The 24,432-nt window shown below is 47.4% G+C and overlaps 1 protein-coding gene across 1 annotated transcript in view; it reads right to left on the bottom strand.

The window, feature by feature from the left end:
• PHF2 (PHD finger protein 2) overlaps positions 1-24,432 on the bottom strand; it is a 104,906-nt gene that overhangs the window by 47,506 nt on the left and 32,968 nt on the right. The window contains exon 2 of the mRNA XM_028835353.2: positions 650-735. Coding sequence (XP_028691186.2) covers positions 650-735 — 86 coding nt within the window. The remainder of the gene's footprint in view (positions 1-649; positions 736-24,432) is intronic.

Raw genomic sequence — 24,432 nt, 5'->3', positions numbered from 1 at the left:
CATGTAACCTCCAGCTCACCTGGATGAACCTGAACAGTGTGAGCCAAGCCTGCATCCCAGGACCCAGCACACCTGAAAGGGCCAAGAAGAAAACGGAGCCTCAGCCCTTAGGACACACGAACAGCAGGCTGTGTGGGAAAGGCAAAGGCCCTCCAAGATTCTCTGCAGAGGAGGTGGGTGGCATGAGGCAGGGCTGAAAAAGGAGGGGAGGACAGAGCCCACCAACAATGCACGTGCCCAGAAAACACAAACAGGCTGTGCCCCCCCGTGTGGCAGTGGCTGGCTGGGCCGGGCTAGGCTGGGGACCCTGGAAAACCCCCGCATCACCATTTATCCAGGTCCCCACGTCCGTGTCCCCCTAACTCAGGCTGGTCTGGCCTCTCCCTAGGCCTCAGAAGGCCCTTTGGGTCTGTGCACAGCTGCCTCTGCCAGCGGGAGCTGATCAGGAGGGGCTACAGTGGGCCTAGTGAGGCTACAGGGGACAGAAAGCTAGGCTGGCAGAGTCCCCAGCCCTAGACACTACTCAGGGCGTTTTGCCCCCAGGAACCCAGGGCCCAGGGCCAGCAGAGACCTCGCCCTCCACACAGCGCAGGCAGGGTGGATGCTGCTCTCGTCAGCAAGAGGTGGCCGCTCGGGCTGCGGTACTTACAGGTGGACTTTCCATGGGTTTTCTCACAGTTTGGGCAGTGGTATATGTCGATGTCGGGCGCCTCCTCCTCTTCTACCCCAACACAGCTGAAATGAGACGAAACAGACCATTACCTCGGCACTCAGCACCCCCTCAAGCACTTTCCATCTGCCAAGCTCTAGGGAGAATCCCTGCTCATCGTCTGGGAACCTGGACCAGATGGAGCACAGCTGTGCAGGGACAGTGTTCTATCGAGAAAGCAGGGTGGAGGGAAAGAGCTGCAGAGATGTCCTCCTGGAAAGGCCTCTGCAGCATCTAGATATGCCCCACTAAGAGGACCCAATGAATGGGCCATCCAGCAAGCCTGCCTGGGTGAGGGCCACCAGTGCCCCATCACCGGGGGGGCAGGGAAGGAAGAGGGGTTCTCAGAGCCAGGCTGTCCCCATCACCTCACCAGGGGTAACCTGAGGGGTCAGAAAACACCAAAGGCAGCTCGGAGCCCCTCCTGCGGGCCACACCATAGCCACCCATCCAGCTCATCCTCATGGGGGCCACGAAGAGGCCCAGACACAGGCCTAGCAGCCTGGCCTTGGGACATGCCCAGGACTCCAGACACAGAACTATTCTTTCCTCATTCCCTCCCTGGAGCTCCTCCAGACCCCTTGCAAACGTGCTTGGAGACTTAGAACAAGAGAGCGCTCCTCCCACGCAGATGGCAGGGCTACAGGCTTTAAGCCATTTGAGGAATGAAGACAGAGTATCAAAGGATACAACCTAAGACATCAATAAACTTCTGCAGAAGCAAACCCAGCAAAATGGAAATGCTTTGTTTTATTCTGATACTTTTTTTAGTTAAAAGTGACATGAGGCCAGGTGTGGTGGCTCATGTCTGTAATCCCAGCACTTTAAGAGGCCAAGGTGGGTGGATCACTTGAGGTCAGGAGTTCAAGATCAGCCTGGCCAACATGGTGAAACCCCGTCTCTAATAAAAATACAAAAAAAATTAGCCAGGGCATAGTGACACACACCTGTAATCCCAGCTACTCGGGAAGCTGAGGTGGGGGAATTGTTTGAGCCCGGAAGGCGGAGGTTGCAGTGAGCTGAGATTGCACCACTGCACTCCAGCCTGGGCAACACAGTGAGACTCTGTCTCCAAAAAAAAAAAAAAAAAGTGACATGAGAATGGCCATCTGTAGCATGTAAAGAGGCTCCAAGACTAAATAAGAACATAGTGGATAATGGGCAGGGCACAGATCCAGACAACTCCCAGAAGAAGAATGCAGCAAACAAACTGGAAAATACTTCAACATCTTCCTCTAGTGAGCAAATGCACGTAGATAAAACTGACCAGTAATTTTAAAAATGGACATTCCCCCCAGGCAGCCCTAGAATGTCACTATAGAAGGGGGTCTGGGCAGCAAGCTACCTGGAATGGAAGCTACAGATGTGCATGAAGCAAACTGTTTTTAATCAGAGCAAACAAACAAACAAAAAAAACGAACATAAAGACACTGCTGACCTTAAGGAATAAAAAAGGATTATAACAGAATACTATGAAAAATTATAGGTCAATAAATTACATAACCTGGATGAAATGGAGAAATGCTCAGAAGCACACAAACTGCCAAAACTAACTCAAAAAGAAACAGAACATTTGAACAGACCTATAACAAGTAAAGAGATTAAATCAGGAATCAAAAAACCTCCCCCAAAAAGAAAATCCCAGAACCACCAATAGTGAATTCTATCAAATATTTAAAGAAGAATAACACCAATCCTTCTCAAACTTTTTCAGAAAATAGAAGAGCGGGGAACATTTCCTAACTCGTTCTATGAGGTCAGCATTACCCTGAGTCCAAAACCAGACAGAGACACTATAAGAAAACTATAGACCAGTATCTCTACAGAATCCTCAACAGATTCTTGATGTAAAAATCCTCAACAGAATACCAGCAAATAAAGTCTAGGAGCACATTAAGGGGACAATGCACCATGACCAAGTGGGATTTATCACAGGAATGCAAGGATGGTTCAGCACATAAAAATAAATCAGTGCTTCAACCCCTGAAGCATCACGTCTGACTGCAAGAAGAAAAAGATGCAACCCTGGGGCTCTGTCCTGGAGGCTGGGACAGCAGAAGTTGTGCTTCTCTTTCCTTCACCCAGGAGGACAGATCTCATTAAGTGGGTAAAATACAAGAAGAAGCAGGGCTCACTGGGCTCCTTCTCCTGAGCCAGCACAGCCCTCTGCCTCATTCCTATGTTCCCATCTCTCCCAATCCTTCCCCAATTCCCCATCCTCCCCAAGACACATTATACCATATTAACACAATGATGAAAAATCCTATGTGACCATCTCAATTGATACAGAAAAAGCACTTAACAAAATCCTTTCATGATAAAAACACTCCACAAACTAGGAATAGACGGGAACTTCTTCAACATGATGAAAGCCATCGATGAAAAATCCACAGCAAACATTGTATACAATGGTGAAAGGCTGTAAGCTTTTCCCATAAGATGAGGAAGAAAATAGGATGCCCATTGTGTTGCCACTTCTGTTTAACACAGTACTGGAAGCTCTAGCCAGAGCAATTAGGACACAAAAATTCCTGAAATAAAAGGAGTCTGAATTGGAAAGGAAGATATAAAATTATCTTTATTTGCATATGACATAATCCTGTATATAGAAAACTCTAAGGAATCCATATGCAGAAAAACTTTCTATAGCTAATAAATAAATTCAGAAGTTGAAGGTGCAAAAACAACACACAAAAACCAGTTGGATTTCTATACACTAGCAATGAATAATCTGAAAATAAAATCAAGAAAGCAATTACCATTATAATAGCATCAAAAATAACAAAATATTAATATATAGGAATAAATTTAACCTAGGAAACACAAGACTTGTACACAGTTGAAAGAGGTCTTAAAGGATACAATAAATGGAAATATATCCCATGTTGATGAACTGGAAGACTTAATAGTGTTAAGACAGCAATACTACCTAAATGAATCTACAGATTCAATGCAATCCCTATCAAAATCCCAACAACTTTGTTTATGGAAATGGAAAAGCTAAGGAAACTTACCCTTCCTGATTTAAAACTTACTACAAGGCTATGATAAAACACTGTGGCACTGGCGTAAGGATAGACATATAGATCGATGCAATAGAACTAAGACCTCAGAAATAAACCCATACATCAACACCCAACTGATTTTTAACAAGGGTTCCTAGACCACACAATGGAGAAAGAATAATCTCTTCAACATATGGTGCTAAGGCAAGTGGACATCCACATGCAATGGAATGAAGTTGGATGCCTACCTCACACCACATACAAAAATTAACTAGAAATGGATTGACAGCCTAAATATAAGCTAAAATTATAAAACTCTTAAAACATAGGAGTAAATCTTCATGACCCTGAATTCAACAATAGATTCCTAGATATGACACCAAAAGCATGAATAACAAAAGAAAAAATTGCTAATTTGGATCCCATCAAAATTAAAAACTTTTTTGCATTAAAGGACACTACCAACAGAGTAAGAAGGCAAGTGACAGAACAGGAGAAAATATTTGCAAACCATAAATAAGACAAGGGCACAGCATCCACAAGATGTAAAGAACTATTACAGTTCAACAATCTGATTAATAAACAGGTAAAGGACTTGAACAGACATTTCTTCAAAGAAATATGCAAATGGACAACAAGCACATGAAAAGAAGCTCAACATTCTCAGTCATTAAGGAAATTAAAATCAAAACTACAGTAAGGTAACACTTCACACCCAGTAGGATGGCTACATTTTATTATTATTATTATTATTATTATTATTATTATTATTATTATTTGAGATGGAGTCTTGCTCCGTCGCCCAGGTTGGAATGCAGTGGCGCAATCTCAGCTCACTGCAACCTCTGCCAGGTTCAAGCAGTTCTCCTGTCTCAGCCTCCTGAGTAGCTGGGACTACAGGTGCCTGCCACCATGCCCAGCTAATTTTTGTATTTTGAGTAGAGATGGGGTTGGTCAGGCTGGTCTCAAACTCCTTACCTCAGGTGATCCACCCACCTCAGCCTACCAAAGTACTGGGATTACAGGCGTGAGTCATTGTGCCTGGCCAATTTTTTTTTTTTTAAAGTAAGTGTTGGAGAGGATGTAGAGAAATCATAACCCTCTTACATCAATGGTAAAAATGTAAAATGGTGCAAGCACTGTGGAGAAAAATTTTATGTTTCCTCAGAAAATTAAACATAGAATTACAATGTGACACAGCAATTCCACTGACAGATACATACCCAAAAGAATTAAGAATAGGTACTCAGGCCAGGTATTGTGGCTCATGCCTGTAATCCCAGCACTTTGGGAGGCCAAGGTGGGCAGATCACTTGAAGTTAGGAGTTTGAGACCAGCCTGACCAACATGGCGAAACCCTGCCTCTATCAAAAATACAAAAATTAGCTGGGCATGGTGGCACACACCTGTGGTCCTAGCTACTCAGGAGGCCAAGGCACGAGAATCACTTGAACCCAGGAAGTAGAGGTGGCAGTGAGCCGAGATTGTGCCACTGCACTCAAGCCTGGCCAATAAAGCGTGACTCTGTCTCCAAAAAAAAAACAACAACAAAAAAGAAATGAATAGGTACTCAAACAAATCCTTGTACACAAATATTCCTAACAGTATTATTCACAATAACCAAAAAGTGGAAATTGCCCAAATGTCCACTGACATTTGGATAAACGTCAATGAATGGATAAACAACATTTAATCTGTATGTACAATGGAATATTATTCAGCCTTAAAAAGGAATGAGGTCCTGATACACCCTACAATGTGGATGAATCTTGAAGGCATTACACTAAATGAAAGAAGCATGATACATAAGGACTAATGCTGTATGATTCCACTTATGTGAAATGATAATATGTTTATAATAGGCATATCCACGGAGACAGAAAGCTGACTGGTAGTGCTTTCAGAGGGTGGGAGGAGAGAGGAATGAGGTGTTACTGTTTAGTGGGTACGGAGTCTCCTTTGGCAATTAAAATATTTTGAAGCTAGATAGAGGCAATGGTTGCAAACCATTGTGAATTTACTAAGTACCACTGAATTGTTCACTTTAAAATGATTAATATTATGCTATGTGAATTTTAACTCAATAAAAGAGGAAAAACGAACCTGGCCCTGTAAGAGTGACAACATCACCATCTCCATCACCACCATCACCATCACCAACATTGCCACACCATCATTATCATCATTACCTCAACCACTATCATCACTACCATCATCATTATCTTCACCATCACCACCATCACCATCACCAACATTGCTACACCATCATCATCATCACCTCAACCACCATCATCATTATCATTACCATCACCATCACCAACATCACCACACCATCATCATCATCGCCTCTACCACCCTCACCACCAACACCATCACCCTCACCACCAACACCATCACCAACATTGCCACACCATCATCATCATCACCTCTACCACCATCACCACCACCATCATCACCCTCACCACCAACACCATCACCAACATTGCCACACCATCATTATCATCACCTCAACCACTATCATCACCACCATCATCATCATTATCTTCACCTTCACCATCACCATCATCACCATCACCAACATTGCCAAACCATCATTATCATCATCACCTCAACCACCATCACCATCGCCATCACCATCACCACACCATCATCATCACCTCTACCACCATCACCACCACCATCATCATCACCCTCACCACCACCATCACCAACATTGCCACACCATCATTATCATCATCACCTCAACCACTATCATCATCACCACTACCATCACCATCACCAACATTGCCACACCATCATTATCATCATCTCAACCACCTTCATCATCACCACCACCACCACACCATCATTATCATCATCTCAACCACTATAATCACCACCACCACCATCATCATCACCAACATTGCTACACCATCATTATCATCACCTCCACCCTCATCACCATCATTTTCATCACCATCACCAACACTGCTACACCATCATTATCATCACCTCAATCACCATCATCATCCTCACCAACATTATCATCACCATGACCTTCACCATCACCATGACCACCATCACCAACTCCATTATCACTAACTCTGGCTGAGCGCTCACTCTGAGACAGGCAGCATGTCAAGAACTCTAATAGCATTATTTTCCAGCAACCCTGCAATAATGGGAATTCTTATTATTAGCCTTATTTACCACAATAGGGAAATTGAGGTAGGTATGAGAGGTTAAGTGCCTGCCCACAGACAGAATAGTCTCCTTATTCATTCACTAAGGATAGTACAGCCCTTGGCCTTGGAGCACTTATACATGCAAATGAAGCCGGGTAAAGAGATGGGTGGGCCTGGCCCAGAGTGAATACTCATTAGAGTGAGCTGTTACTGCAAGTTCCCAGTGTATCAGACTAACCCTGCAAGGCCACCAGGGTCTTGGGCCCTAGACGGATGTTCTCTTCCACAGCCACCACAGTCCTGAGTTCTGGAAACAGAGCATGAAGCCCAGAAAAAGATCTTAGCAAACTGTTTTTGAAAATAAAAAGTTCACTCTCTTAGAACACAAGCTAAAGTCAATCTATGCACTCCAAAGAGTCAAGTGTAAAAGAAAAGCCATCTAAAGCACAATGTGAGGGAATATTTGTCTGCTCTCAGGGTGCAAAGTGACTTTCTTTATAAAGAAACAAACAAAAATTGGAAAGGAAACTCAGAAAGAACACTGATGGATGAAAATTATGCTCCAAAACACCAAAACAAACTTTAAAATGCACGCTATGAAAAATACATCAAATATGGCAAAGTGTTAATATTCTTCCTTCATGAAATTTATACTAAGGGTGTCTGCCCAATAGAAGCAAAGGCCCAAAGCCAGGAACGGGACCAGGGCACAGCACTATGGCGTGTGAAGAAGAGCTCGGCACAGAGGAGGGCAGGAGAGGGCTAGAAAACGTCACATGCACTGACCACAGTGCCATGTATACCTCAGGTTCTCATCAGTGACACTGAGTTTCAGCCACATGCAAGGACTTTTGTGGGACCAGATGAGCTAGGAGCTGAGAACAGTCCCTTCAGCACCATCATTACTCATTTCAAGGACACATGTTATAATACATTGCCCTGGAGGGGAGCTGGTTGAGCTCTTGCAGCCCAGAAATTAGACCCAGAATCCACACTGCATATCAGACCCCACATCCATGTGAGACCCCAAATCCACACCCACAGCCACATCCATGCTCCATGTCCATGCACACATCCATAGTCACACCCATGCCCCATGTCCACACCCTCACCTGGCCCCTGGCTGCTCCAGGCTGTGCCCTCACTGCAGCATCTGGAGCAGACGAAGGCACAGGATGGCCTACACCACCCTGACCTGGTTCTGCCACCATCCCAGCAGGGCCCTTGCACACTTATGGCCCATCACACACACCTGCCTGCCAGGCCTTTATGGGTTTTTGCTGACCCTCAGGCAGAAGGTCAGAGGTCAGACCACCAAACTCAGAGTAGGACAGACAGACACGGGGCTCAGTTAGCAGAGCCAGCACTCCCTGAAACATGGCTGTTATGGGGACAAGACTTAGGGTGAGAGGTTGGAAATACCAGGATCCTCACAGGGCCTTCGGATAGGAGCCCCCTGAGGGACTCGCTCTCCAGGTTGGAGATCAGAAGTCCAAATGGGTCTCACTGGGCTAAAATCAAGGCATGGGCAAGGGCAGCTCCCTCTGGAAGCTCTAGAGAGAATCTGTTTCCACCTCCTCCAATTCCTAGAGGCCCCTGCACTCCCTGGCTCCTGGCCTCTTCCACGTTCAAAAACAGTGATGGCCAGCTGAGCTCTCACAGATGTTGCCCTGACTCCACCCTCCTCCCGCCCTCCTCCCCTCCTAAGGACTACTGTGACGACGCTGCAGCCGCCAGGTCATCCAGGACAGTCTCCCCATCCACAGTCCTAACTCCATCCACAGCTTCCCTTCCTCTCCTCTTGCCATGCAACTTAAAGTTGCAGGATTAGGACATGGGTGACAGCAGGGGCTGTTATTCTGCCAACCGAGCTAAGAAACACACCTCAGGGTGACCTCAGGCTTGGCATATGGACAGACTGGCTGGGCCCTGACTGGACCCCAAGCCCAAATCGAAGCCTGTATGAGGCCCCAGCAGTGCCTGTGAGGGTAAGGAAGTCCCAGTCTCCTCAAACTCCATCCCTCTGGCATCCCAGGCCTCACCCCTCCCTGTGATGTAGCAGGGACAAGGTGACAACAGCCATGGTGAGTCAGTGACTCAGCACAGGAAGGACAAGTCACAGCCAGGAGCTGCACCCACAGCCTGGACCACCTTGGTGCATGGAAAGGCCCCCAAATGCCCCAGATGGTTGGGCACATCCCTAGTGAACAACAACCTTTTAATAGTCCAGGGGTTGGCGCACCGCAGAAGTAGCTGAAGGGCTCTCCAGACCTCGGCTCCAAGGGTGCAGAGGGAACTGCCCTGTCCAAAGGCCATATGGGAATTAGGGCTGCAGTCAGTAAACAAGGATGGAGATCAATATGTCCTTAAAATACACCTCCCCACCAAGAATCAGGTTCCTCGGCTCTGGACGTTGGCACAGGATCCTGGATCCTGGGGAGAGGCAGCACAAGCCCACTTTACAGGTGGGGAGGCCGAGGCTTGGGGGTCACAAGAACGTGTACAGCCAGCACCAGGAGTCAGAGGCACAAAGGTCAGGTGGGGATATGGTCCTCACACCTGGCCCCGCCCTCCATGCGGTGCCTACCTGTGTGGCTGCAGGCTCTGGGACAGTGTCCACTGTTGGACACTCTTCCCTGGCACAGCCAATTCACTTACACAAGGAGAGGCCCCTTGCGGGCTTCCTCCTTCCAGCACCACCCACCCCTGGGCCACCCACCCACCCATGAACTGGGTGGCACAGGGGACAGGCCTCACCTTGGCCAGGACGGTTGCCTTGGTCAGTCATTTACTGCTTTGTGCAGGAGATTCCGAGAGACTGAGAGAAAAGAGAGGTGGTCACGGTGGGAGGGTCCTTCTGCTGCCCAAAAGCAGCTCAGAGAACCAAAGGCCTCAGCACCCCCTCACCACCTAGGTGCCTGGGCCAGACGCAGGGGCTGTATCCAAGGCCTGCCCACCAGGGTGGGGTGGCCACTGGGCTGCCCCTCCTCCCCCACCAAGGCTGTAGGAAGTGGACCCTCCGCAGGGATCCAGGCCAGATCCCCTGCTGGCACCGACCCTACATCTGCATCACTGCTCCAACCCCTACCGCCTGTGCCACCAACCCTGACAGGGGCCACTTGGCAGGTGAAACTAAGTCTCAGGGCTTTCAGCCTGGCTCTGCCACTATACGCCGAGGAGACAGCACCTAATGAGGATCCAGGGCCCCGACTGTGCAAGCTCCAGTAGAGTGAGCTCCATCGGGGGCCATCCTGTCCTCACAGGAGAGGCTGTTTGCTAACACTGGGCATTAATTTTATTGTACCAGAATTAGAGCTCTCTAAATGCCCCCTAAGAAATTACTCAGAAAGTTGGCAAAATGAAAAATAAGAGGAGAATAACTACAGAAAAATGGAAAATATTTTCCTCGCACTAAAGAAAGGAGCATAAGACACTGAGAATCTAAAGGAAACCAGGCAACACCAAAACAGTTACGGCATCCCAAGGCCATGTTAGCAGACTGCATTATTTCAGAGACAAAAACAAGCACATGCTTCTTTCTCACTAACATAAAACCAACCTCATCCCCTCACTAATGCAGAGGGGCAATTCCCAGATGCCCATGTACTTGCGGCCTGTGTCCACTCTGCCCTCTGCAGGAAGCCCATCGTGGGCCACCTGAGAGGCAACCAGCCAGATTTTGTTGACTTCAAAGGTTGCCGCCCATGGGGACAGTGCTGGCTCACAGGAGCTGAGCTCCCAAAGGACCCCCCAGCCAGGCCCACTCATCCACCTGCATCCTGCAAACAGGCCCTCGTGCCTCACCTGCTGCCCCTGCCCCAGCGTGGAGATGCATCCCAGGACACAGACAGAGGCTCCGTGAGGACCCAGATGTGGGGGAGGGGGTGAGGACGGTCCTCACAGAACCAAGGCCCCAGACTCAGACCTTTCAGAAGACAGAAGGTGGGACTCTCCCTCCTGGGAACAGGCGCTGGAGCCCCCTGCAGGCCGCTGGCCACCCGGCCTCGCACACCCCCAGGCTGGGCCCTGCGGGTCTGTTCCGGGAGCCCACCCCCATCTGCAGAAAGAGTAGGCCACAGGCTGCTTGTGGTGCGGTGAGCCAGGACTGCAGAATCCGAGGGCGAGCGGGGCATGTGGCTGAGCTGAAGCCCAGGGATGCCTTCTAAGGCTGTGCTAGGCAGGGCTTCTGCTTCTCCAATAACTCAGGGCAGACCAGACCAGGAGAAAACCCAGGAGCTGAGAGAGGCGGTGCCCGGCCACACACAGACCTCAGAGGCCACCAGGGGCACAAATGTCACCCCAGGACCTTAGTATTAAACAGAACATCAACAAAAAGACAAAGTTGGCCAGCCCTTTTCCCTTTTTAACCCTGGCTAAGAGCGGCACCTCCTGAGATGCCCCAGGGGCTGCACTCCTTCGTGCTACAACAGAAGCTTGTTGGCCGAAGTGCAAACTTCAGGGGCCGCAACAGGCCCACCACGGCTGGACGGCAGGCATAAAGCACAGGGCATGGGGAGCCACTAGCAGGTGTGGAGCACGGGCCACCGGGGGCCACCAGCAGGCGTGCAGCACGGGCCACCGGGGGCCACCAGCAGGGGTGGAGCATGGGCCACCGGGGGCCACCAGCAGGGGTGGAGCATGGGCCACCGGGGGCCACCAGCAGGCGTGGAGCACGGGCCACCGGGGGCTACCAGCAGGCATGCAGCACAGGCCACCAGGGGCTACCAGCAGGAGTGGAGCACGGGCCACTGAGGGGGCCATCTGAGCACCAGCCTAGCGAAGGCCCACATCCACCACCCCCCCGACCGCTTTCTTGGCCTCCACACTCCACCCTGAGGACACTTGAATGCTCAGTCTTGTACAGGCAAGGTCAGCGGATCAAAGTGCCAGCCCAGGACGCCAGCCCAGGATGCCGGATCAGGTCCTCTGAGCAAGTCCTCCTCAGCCAGTGAGGATGAAGTTGCCTGGTCCCTAAGAGAGGGGCTACGACGAGAGTGGTGTTTCCACCCACTCACAGGCCCAAGGGTCTGTGTCGCAGCTTGTGGCCTCCCAAGAGCTGGGAGATGGCTGGGCAGGGGTCTCGTAAAGGCACGCTGAGGGGTAAGGTGAGGGCAAGGACCAAGGACAGACCCAGGCCTCAGGGCTACAAAGGAGAAGCGGAGAACACCCGCCTGAGCCAGTGAGGCCTGGGGGTGACCCACCTCTGCACAGGCAGCGAGGACTGCAGATCCCCAGTGTACCCCACGGTGGGGAAGTACAGGCAGCTGCCTGTGAGCAGCTGGAAGGGGACTCAGACCCACAGGGAAGTGACCAAGCACTAGAGTGAGGCCTGGGACCTGGCTTAGCACACATACAAACACACACACCACACATGCAGACATACACAAACACACCACACACAGGCAGACATACCACATGCACACACCACACACACACAACACACATGCGGACACATGCCACACACACACAACACACACACAGATACAACACACATGCAGGCATACATAAACACACTATGCACAGACACACACACACACACCACACATGCAGACACACACATCACACACAGACATACCCCAAACACGCAAACACACCACACACATACAGACACAAATACACACGCAGACACACACCACACACATATCACACACAGACACAAACACACCACACACATACAGACACAAATACACATGCAGACACACCACACACATCACACACAGACACAAACACACCACACACGCAGACACACACAAATACACAACAGACATGCAGACACCCATCACACACATGCAGACACACAGACATATACACCACACATGCAAACACACAACACACGTGCACACACACCACACACACACAGACACACAAACACCACGCATACAGATAAACACACATTACACAGACATGCAGGTACACATACACCACACCTCCAGGCACACACACACACACCACACATCCAGGCACACACACATCACACATGTACACACAACACATATGCAAACATACATGTGCACACACAAACGTGCAGACACACACAGAGACACACAAACACCACACACAGGCACACGCACACACCATACACATCACACATGCAGACACACACCACTCACACAAAGAAATACACACAGATATAGACACAAACACATGCAGACACAAACACAGGCATACACACACACAGGTGTGCAAGCGCAGAGTGCTGTGTGACCAGGATGCTGTTACTATTACAATTTTTAAAAATAAAATAGATCTTTACTTACTGACATGGTAAGATATCAAAAATATATTGTTAAGTGAAGAAAAGCATGTTTGAGAAGAATGTGTATGGTACAATTCTTTTTGGTGGAAAACCCAAAATAAAGTAAGTGTGCATATGTGCGTGTGTTTCTATGTCCACATCTATGCACATGCAGGTGTGTGCACGCATGCATGTGTATATGTGTGCACTGTGTGTGCCTGTATGCCCGTTTGTGTGTGCACGAGTATGCAGGCAGATGTACACTGCCATGTGTATGCGTGTGTGTGTACATGTCTGTGCGCCTGTCTATGCGTGTGCCCATGAGTGTGTCATGTGTACGTGGTTCAGTCCACCACACTCACCTTGCCCCTGGGGGGCCCCAGTGGTGAGAAAGGGGTGGAGGGCTGTGTGTTCAGGTGGCACAGGTACAACAGCTGCATTAGCTCACTTGCACAACCAGATGAGGCCACGCTGGCTATTGGGTTCATCTGGGCCAACTGTGACCCCAGCTTCCCCAAACTGAGTCAACTCCAAAGAAGTTTAAATCTAATTTAGTGCCCAAAGTCCAATAACTAGAAAGAAAATAGAAATTTCAAACACAGGCCGGGCACGGTGGCTACACCTGTAATCCCAGTACTTTGGGAGGCCAAGGTGGGCGGATTACGAGGTCAGGAGATCGAGACCATCCTCATGAACACTGTGAAACCCCATCTCTACTAAAAATACAAAAAAATTAGCTGGGCCGGGTGGTGGGCGCCTGTAGTCCCATCTACTCGGGAGGCTGAGGCAGGAGAATGGCATGAATCGGGGGGGGCGGAGCTTGCAGTGAGCAGAGATCGCGCCACCGTACTCCAGCCTGGGAGACAGAGAGAGACTCTGTCTCAAAAAAAAAAAAAAAAAAGAAATTTCAAACACAGAGGTGAGTGGGGGTGGCGGTGATGAGACACTGCAATGACTGAGTGTCAACTTGATTGGACTGAAGGATGCAAAGTATTGATCCTGGATATGTCTGTGAGGATGTTGCCAAAGGACATTAACATTTGAGTCAGTGGGCTGGGAAAGGCAGACCTATCCTTAACCTGGTGGGCACCATCTAATCAGCTGCCAGCGTGTGGCTGGAATATAAAGCAGGGAGAAAAACCTGAAAAGACTAGACTGGCCCAGCCTCCCAGCCTACATCTCTCTGCTGTGCTGGATCCTTCCTGCCCTTGAACACTGGACTCCACGTTCTTCAGTTTTGGGTCTCGGACTGGCTCTCCTTGCTCCTTAGCTTGCAGATGGCCTGTTGTGGGACCTTGTGATAGTGTGAGTTAACACTTACTAAACTCCTATATAAATATATATATCCTATTAGTTCTGTCCCTCTGGAGAACCCTAACTAATATAGACATCAAAGGAAATGGCTAAGAAAAAGAAAACTGAAAGGGGTCAGGGGTGGGGAGTGTAGAATTCAGATGCTTCCAGAGGCCCCACAATTGCCTCTTGGGATCTCTAAAGACGCCTGCCTGCTTTCTAGGAAAGTAGCTTGCTCCCCACAAAACCTGCGCTCTCTCCCGGGTGCTGCTCCGGCTGCCTAAGACCCTCAGGCAAGGGCGGCCCCAGAGGGGAAGCGTCTCTTCTGAGCTCTTCCCACAGGAATCCTTGTTCTGCAGACAGGACACAGTGGCGCTCTCACAGGTGACATGGAATTCTGACCCCAAGCATGCCAGTGGTTGCTAGCCCCGCTCATGGAGCTGTGGCCCTGCTGTAGGCTACAGGGCGCAGCCTGCCATGAGGCCTTGAGTCGGCTAGGGCTTGCCTTCAGGGGGGCTGGAGGGTCCAGCACAGAAGCACAGCCAGGGATGGACACCTAGCCCTGGCCCCTGGCTCAGGCACCCTCCAACCATGCCACCCTCCAGACCATGCCGAGCCTGGAATGATCTCCTGAACAGCACAACTGGATTGCATTCCTGGTTTCTTCTATTGTTGTTCAGAACATTTATTTAATGTAAACCATAATTTTTGAACCTAATTTTGACATTTAAACAAAAAGTGGCTAGGTGCGGTGGCTCACACCTGTAATCCCAACACTTTGGGAGGCCGAGGTGGGCAGATCACCTGAGGTCAGGAGTTCAAGACTAGCCTGGCCAACATGGAGAAACCCCGTCTCTACTAAAAACCCGAAATCGGCCAGGTGTGGTGGCACACGCCTGTAATCCCAGCTACTTGGGAGGCTGCGGCAGGAGAATCATTTGAACCCAGGAGGCGGAGGTTGCGGTGAGCCAAGATTGAGCCATTGTACTCCAACTCCAGCCTGGGCAACAGAGCGAAACTCTGTTTCAGAAAAAACATATATATATACACATATAGGAGAAACGTCAGATAAAAAAAGGAAGTGGCTTCTTTCACTCCCAGAGGTGGGGCAAACAGGCAGACTTCGCCTTACCTCGCGGCCCTCTGCAGCATCTGGCGCAGGGTTCAAGGCGCTCTGTCAGAGCTCAGCTGGCGTCAGGCACACATTCAAGTTACAAATGTCCCTCTGGCGAGGCTTATCTTTTAATAATACAAATCCACAATGCAGGTGGGGCTGCAGGGCAGGCACTCTTACCCTTCTAGTCAGGGGACTAACTTGGGAAGGAGTTTCCTGAACCCCATCTGTATGTATCAAAAGCTTTAAAAAGATTTGTGCCCTTCAGGCCAGAATTCCACATCGACAAATCTATTTTAAGGCAGAATGCACAGATGCACACAAAGACTCATGTTAATGTAGTCCCTACTATGGTTATTTAAAACAGCAAAAACTAGGAACAGCACACATCCCCAGGAAGGGTCAGGTAACCCTTCCATGGCTATTTAAAACAGCAAAAACTAGGAACAGCACACATCCCCAGTAAGGGTCAGGTAACCCTCCCATGGCTATTTAAAACAGCAAAAACTAGGAACAGCACACATCCCCAGTAAGGGTCAGGTAACCAGGGCATGATGCGCTCATATGATGGGAGTATTACACAGCCATTAACCAATGGGTTGTACAAGTTTTTTAGTTTAGAAGTTTAGAGTTAGGCAGACACTAAAAACTACAGCCCTTTTCCCTGGTGCTAGGCAATGGCCACGTTCTTTCTTTCCTTACACTTTTCTGCGGTTTTCTAAACCACAGAAAATGAGCATGTATTCCTTTTATAACAAGCAACAAAAGTCCCGCTTTACTTTCAAAACCAGAATGGCCCCTGACAGCTCGCTTCCCAGCTCATCTCTTCCTGGCTTTCCTGTGTCCCGGTCCCCTGCAGAGAAGGCTTCCTAAGCCATCCACCCTGGAAAGAAGCTGAGGACCCCTGTCTTCAGACCAGTGGGCAGATGGATTCCTGCTGTTTGGAGTCCCCCAGGTGTCTCACAAGGAACCTGTGGGGAGGAGGGAAAAGATCAGTGTCAAGGGGCTAACAGGATGGCAAGAGCAGGGCTCCCAGTGCAGCACATGGGGCACCACCTGCAGCCTGTGACACCCAGTGCACGAAGAAACCCTGGGCAATGACTGCCACCAACAACTGTATGACCACAAGAGGTAATCAACGTCAGTGAGTCTCAGACTCCTTCTCTGCAGAGAGTGGATCATCGTACCCAGTAGAAGGTCAATGACAGAAATACTGGAGGGATTGTATGTCCCATGCCTACCATGGTGCCTGTAAAGATAGTTTACTGCTTGTCATAGTTATCATCACTATCACCATCGTCATCACCATCACTGTCACCATCATTACTATCACCATCATTACCATCACCATAATTGCTATCATCTATCACCATCATCATTATCACTATCACCATCATTATCACCAACACCATCATCAACACCATCATTACTAACATCACCATCACCAATCATCACCATCAGCAATCACCATCACCATCACCATCATCACCATCACCAATCATCACCATCACCATTACTATCACCACCATCATCACTATCACCATCATCATCACCATCACCATCATCACCATTAATTACTATCACCATCACCAACATCATTATCACCATCATCATCACCATCACCATCATCACCATCACTATTACTATCACCATCATCACCACCATCACCATCATCACTGCCATCACTATTATCACCATCTTTATTACCATCACCATCACTACCATCATCGCCATCACTGTCACCATCATTGCCATCACTATCACCATCATCATCACCATCATCACCATCACCATCATCACCATCATCACCTTTGCCATCATCACCATTACTATCACCATCATTACCACCATCATCACCATCATCATTGCCATCACCATCATCACCATCATTATCACCACCACTGTTATCACCATCACTGTCACCATCATCACCATCATCATGACTATCACCATCACCACCATCATCATTACCATCACCATCGCTATCATTACCATCATCATCCTCACCACCACAATCATCACTTTTTTTCTGCTGGGCTGATGGACCATGACCCTAGCTTTCATTTCTGGCAGGGAGTAGCTGAGAAAGTGCAAAACTCCATGGACAGAAAACACAGAATCTCCGTGGAAAGAATGTTAACATCTCTTCTCTCTTCCCAAGTGTGCCATGTCCTCTCCTCCAGGACTGTGAGCTGAACAGACCCCAGCTCAGCCCCTTCCTGTCTTTAAAGAAAGGATGGAGCGGCTGGGCAGCCTCTGTCCAGCTGGGCTGTGCCCACACTTCACCCAAAGTTTCTTCCTCCCAAGCCATGATGCCTTCATTTGCATTTCTCTGTGCTTCTCTTCAGCAGGAGAGGGCAGCCAGACGGAACAAAAGCTAGCTGGGAACAGAAGCCACAGGAGAAACAGAAGTCACGGGGTATAGAAGCCAAGAGGGAAACGAAGCCGGGCCAGTAGGCAGGAGGGGAGCCTCACCACCCTCCATGTCTGCCCCGGGGACACTGCTCCAGGAATCTGGAACATGCCCTGCCGCTGGGTGAGGAAGTGAGGTCCACCCTGTGCTGCTTAAAGAGCCTGTGCTGTTTTAACTTCTCAATATGTCACAAGTGGGTGACGACCCTATAAGCCAAAGCCACTCACTCTAGAGGGAGGTGCCCATGGTCTGAGGTAGAGGGCAAGTCCTGACACCTTGTGCCTCTCCTGTCGGCAGCCTCGGAGCAGGTAACTCAGTGCCTTCCTTCATCCAGAGAAGGGACAATGCGCCACCTACTCCACAGGCACTTGTGAGGATTAAACAGCAAGAAAGGGATGTGTAGAGGCAGCAGCACCAGGTCCACTCAGCAGCCAGGAGGAGAGGGGCCAGCCCAGGAGCTGACAACCCATAGAGACTTCTGGTCTGAAAATGTGGGCCAGGTGTGGTGGTTCATGCCTGCAATCTCAGTGCTTTGGGATGCTCAGGTAGTATCCTTGATACTTGAGCCTAGGAGTTTGAAACCAGTTTGGGCAACACAAGACCCTGACTCTACAAAAAATTAAAAAATTAGCTAGCCATGGTAGCACATGCCTGTAAATCCCAGCTACTCAGGAGGCTGAGGCAGGAGGATCGAGGAGTTCCTCGCTTGAGCCCAGGAGTTTGAGGCTGCAGTGAGCTATGACTGCTCTACTGCACTACAGTGTGGGAGGCAGGGTGAGACCCTGTCTCAGAAAAAAAAATCAGAACCCCAATTCCCACTGGCACCTACTGAGTCAGCACCTGGTTCTAAAGACAAGCCAGGTCTGGGCACCACTATAGCAGAGTCTGTTTTAGGGCCCTTGGCCAACCCTAAGTGCCCCATCACTAATTACCCAGGGTTCTCCATGACCCATCGGGGCTCCAACTTCTGTTACGGGGACCACGGAATCCCATCTAGAGGAGCAGCCCAAATGCATGGCTCAAGTCCCAGAGCTGCCTTCTGCAGGCATCTTTGCACGCGGCCACGGAGTCTGTGCCGAGGTGCTGCCTTTGACCCGCTCCTCTGGGAATTCACTTCTTAACTACATTTCTAGAATATATTTGCTCAAAGAAAACCCCAAACATGACCAATGGGAATCACACACGGAGCAGAGCCACCTGAACCGTGGAGGCAAGTCACTCACCCTGCACAAGCCCTGATTACTCAGCTCTCAGGCAAAGTGCTTTGCCAGGAACATCTCAATAGCCCCAGACAGCTAAAGCTCTGTGACCAGGAAGCCTAGAGGCCTGGCACCAGCTGTGCTCGCTTATAGAGGAAGTGGGGAAGCCCTGGAGTTCCCATCGGCACCATCTGTGAGCACACAAGAGCATGTCAGGGCTGGCTACGGCATGGGCCTCAGAGGAGAACTGGCCCTTCTCACAACCACACAGAGACACTGGTGGGTGGGGGACACCCCTCCCAGAGCCCTGCAAGAGTCTGCTGCAGCCAACCTTGTGGATGCAAAAATCAAAACAATTCAGGACAATACCACAGCTGCCTATTATTCTAAAAAACATCAAGACTCAAAATAAAAGTTTGCTGGCAAAGGAGTCATATGTACCTAAGGGAAACCTCCATCTACTTCTGAAATGCATGTGAAGGATGTAGTACACAATACGAAAATTCATTTTTCAAATCACAAAATGAAAACGTATCTGCCTGACTAGTGATTTAAATTGTGACTTTAAGTAAACAGTTTATATAAAAGGCTACACAGTTTTTTGCCATATGAGAAGCTGTGCAACGTCACTTGTAGTAATAAATGGAACCTGCAACTGCAGTAAGATTTCTCACCTATCAGGCCGGCAAAGGTCAAAGGCCTAGGGTGTGCCTCACATGTTCCTGCTGCCACAGACCAACAAGCATTCTCCCATATTCTTGGCAAAAACACACGTTAGTAAAAACTTCTTGGGTAGGAGCTGTTGGTATTTTAGACACAGATCCCGTTATACGTCCTCTCCCCATAGATATGTGGATCATGTGTATTCACTGCAGCAGCCATAGATTAGAGCCAAGCTGAGTGTCCATTCTTGGGAGACTGAGAGGAATATTCTGGAGTGCCAAGAAGTACAAATCCTGTATTTGCTGATCTGGAACAATTTCCAGGACGTATATTGTTCAGCAAAGAGCACAAGTTGCAGAAGAGTATACAGACACACCTTTTGTGTGTGTGGAAGATCGAAGGAAATCCATAAATATGCCCGTCTGTAATCAGAATGTTCAGGAGAGACACACAGCCCCTTGACTGCAGTGGCCATCTCTGGAGAGGTCACACTTCGGTGGCTGTGCTCGGCAGGAAGAGAGGGCAGGCTTCTCACTGGAGACAAAGTTTTGACTGCTGAGTATTTTCCTATATATATATATTGCTACTCATCAAGAACTTTAAAGAATATTTTTAATCCTGGTGAGAGACAGTGGCTCATACCTATAATCCCAACACTTTGGGAAGCCGAGGCTGGAAGATGGCTTGAGTCCAGGAGTTCAGGACCAGCCTGGGCAACACTGCAACACCCCATCTCTCCAAAACATAGAAAAGAGCCAGGCATAGTAGCATACGCCTATAGTCCTAGCTACTCTGGAGGCTGAGGTGGGAGGGTCACTTGAGCCTAGGAGTCCGAAGCTACAGTGAGCTATGACCACACCGCTGCACTCCATCCTGGGGGACAGAGCAGGACCCTGTATTAAAAAATAAAAGGAATATTTTTAATCCCAACAAACTGCTTTGATTCAAACCAGAGCTATTTTAATTTAAAATTTTATAACTGACTTTAAAAAGAATACTTTTTTTTGAGACAGAGTTTTGCTCTTGTTGCCCAGGCTGGAGTGCAATGGTGTGATCTCGGCTCACTGCAACCTCCACCTCCTGGGTTCAAGCAATTCTTCTGCCTCAGTCCCCTGAGTAGCTGGGATTACAGGCACACACCACCACGCCTGTCCAGTTTTGTATTTTTAGTAGAGATGGGGTTTCACCATGTTGGCCAGGCTGGTCACAAACTCCTGACCTCAGGTGATCCACCCACCTCAGCCTCCCAAAGTGCTGGGATTACAGGTGTGAGCCACCACGCCTGGCCAAGAATACTCTTCTGACTCTCAAAAATAAATCTGTATAGAATGCAAGTCAAAAAAAAGGGATGATATGCACAGAACTTCCAGAGAAAGTTGCTAGAAGCAGGCAAGAACTTGAGGCTGTCACAGTATCCGAAAGAAGACTGAACAGAAGCCCATCCTGCCCAATCTTCTGATCTGTGAAACAAGGACAGGAAAGTCAGGAGTGGAGACTGAGTTTGCCACAGCACTTTCAATCCTTCAACAATCACTGCCTGGCACTGCTGCAGGAGGCCCAATGCACAGGGAGAAGTCTGCTCTAAGACCATCCTAGGGAAACGTACAGACTAAAACAAAAGAAGCCCCAGAAGTCACATTTCTCCAAATAGGAGCAGGGAGGAAGTGTATACAGATACTCCAGGTGACCTCCTCTGGATGGTAGTGTATAAAGGAACAGTCTTTTTGTTTTCCAATTTTTTTTTACTACAAAAACATTATAAAGTATAATAAAAGCAAACAAAATGAAACAAAACAAAACAAAAACCCACACAGTCTGAAAAGACAAAGCAAACATGAGAACTAGACCCAGAGATGGCACTGATGTTGCAACGACCTAAACACGAATTTATTAATATGCTAAAGCCTCTAATAAAGAAGACAGACAGCCTGCAAGAATAGATAGGCGATGTAAGCTGAGAGGTTGAGACACTAAGAAAGAAACAAAAGGAACCGCTAGAAATCAAAAACACTGTAATAGAACTGAAGAATGCCTTTGATGGGCTCATCAATAGACTGGACACACCCAAGGAAAGAATCAGAGAGCTTGAAGATATGCCAATAGAAACGTCCCAAACAGAAGCATAAAGACAAAAAGGAACAACAATGACAAAACAATATTCAAGAACTATGGGTTAATTACAAAAGGTGTAACAACATGTAATAAGAATAACAGAAGGAGAAGAAAAAGAGAAAGGAATAGAGGATATATCTGAAATAATAACAGCTGAGGATTTTCCAAAATTAATAACAGGAAGCAAACCACAGATCCAGAAAGTTCAAAAGATACCAAGCAGGATATAAACCTCCCGGCCAAAAAAATCTACACCTAGGCATATCACATTCAAACCGCAAAAAAAAAAAAAATCAAACACAAAAAGAATATCTTGGAACAAGTCAGGGAGGTCAGGCGCAGTGGCTCACACCTGTAATTTCAGCACTTTGGGGGGCCAAGGCAGGCAGATCACGAGGTCAGGAGCTCAAGACCAACCTTGCCAACATGGTGAAACCCCGTCTCTACTAAAAATACAAAAATTAGTTGGCCGTGGTGGCACATGCGTGTTATCCCAGCTACTTGGGAGGCTGAGGCAGGAGAATTGCCTGAACCCAGGAGGTTGCAGTGAGCTAAGATTATGCCACTGCACTCTAGACTGGGTGACAGAGCAAGACTCCACCTCGAAAAAAAAGAAAAAAGAAAAATGTGAGAGAATGGGCTAAAAACACCTTACCTACAGAGAAGCAAGGACAGAACTACGCTTGGCCTTCTCCTCAGAAATCATGCAAGCAAGAAGACTGTGGAGTAAAACATTCAAAGTGCTGAAAGAAAAAAAAAAAACCAACCCACCAACCTAGAATTCTGTATCCAGCAAAATTATCCTTCAAAAGTGAAGGAGAAATAAAGTCTTTATCAGACAAACAACAATTCAGAAAATTTGTCACCAGTAAATCTGCCTTGCAAGAAATGTTAAAAGAACTTCAGAGAGAAGGAAAATGATATAGGTCAGAAACTAGAATCTGCAGAAAGAAAGGGAGAGTATTAGGGAAGTAACAAGTGAGGATAAAATAAAAACTTTTTTCTTATTCTTGATCTAGCAGACAAATTTGTTCACCATAACAACAGCAACAATGTACTTCATGACTACTTCATGACTAGAGTTTACGAGTAAGTGAGTAACAATAATATTCTAAGGCATGGGAGGGAACAATCAGGAATACTGCTTCTTGCTATACCCATAGAGTGCTAATTATTTGAAAGAGGACTTGGATTAGTCATAAATGTATTTGCGTATTTTAAAACAATCACTAAAAAAAGGTTTTTAAAAAAGCATTATTGATACGCTGAGAGGAGAAAAAAACGGAATCATAGAAAATGCTCAAAGCCAGAGAAGGCATAAAAAAGAAGACAAAAAGAAAAAACAAATAACAGGAGCAATAAACAGAAAACAGTAACAAATATGGTATATATTAATCCAACTACATAAATAACCACTTTAAATATCGATGGTCCTAAATATAACAACTAAAAAGCAGACACTGTTAGAGTGGATTAAAAGTATAAAAATAAAAATAAAACAAGGTCCAACTATGTTGTCCAACAGAAACCAACTTAAAATATAAACACACAGACAGACTAAAAGTAAAAGGATGAAACAACACTATGCCCACAAATTCAATACCCTAGACGAAACAGACAAATTCCTCAAAAGATATACTTTGTCAAAACTCACACAAGAAGAAACAGAAATCTGACTAGGTCTATAACTATTAAAGAAATTGAATAAATAATTAATAACCTTCCAAAACATAAAGCACCAGGCTCAGATAGAACCCACTGGTGAATTCCACCAACATTAAAGGGATAAATTATATCAACTTTCTACAGTCTCTTTCAGATGATAGAAGCAGAGGGAATACGTCCTTACTCATTCTGTCAGGCCAGCATTACCCTAATACCAAAACCAAACACATCGCAAGAAAAAAAAAAAATTACCAATCAGTATTTCTCATGCAAAAATTCCCCCCAAAACCAATGATGTATAAGAAGAATTATTATTATTATTAGACAGTGTCTCAATCTATTGCCCAGGCTAGAGTACAGTGGTGCAATCACAGCCCACTGCAGCCTTAAACTCCTGGGCTCAAGCAATCCTCTAACCTCAGCCTCCTGAGTAACTAGGATTACTTGAAGCTTTCCCACTGAGATCAGAAAAAAGGCAACGATGTCCTTCTCACCACTGTTTTCCAACACTGTCGTGGAAGTTCTAGCTAATACAATAAGACAAGACCAAAAAAGAACTCCTGGACTAATAATCCATCTTCCTTCCTTCCTTTCCTTCCTTCCTTTCCTTTCCCTCTCTCCTCTCTCCTCCTCTCTCCTCTCTTTTCTCTCTCTCTCTCTCTCATCTCTTTCCCTCTCTCTCCATTACATGCTGCTATGGTCTGATTAATAAGCAATTATATAGCAAGGATGCAGGAATACAAGATTGATATACAAAAGTCAATTGCTTTCTTATTTATCAGAAATGAACACTTGGAATTTGAAATTTAAAACATGGTATCATTTACACTGAAAATAAAATAATTAGATATAAATATAAC

The sequence above is a fragment of the Macaca mulatta genome, chromosome 15, assembly GCF_049350105.2.
Source record: "Macaca mulatta isolate MMU2019108-1 chromosome 15, T2T-MMU8v2.0, whole genome shotgun sequence".
Taxonomy (NCBI): Eukaryota; Metazoa; Chordata; class Mammalia; order Primates; family Cercopithecidae; genus Macaca; species Macaca mulatta.
The sequence above is the reverse complement of the archived record's forward strand: the minus strand, read 5'-3'. Positions and strand labels throughout refer to the sequence as shown.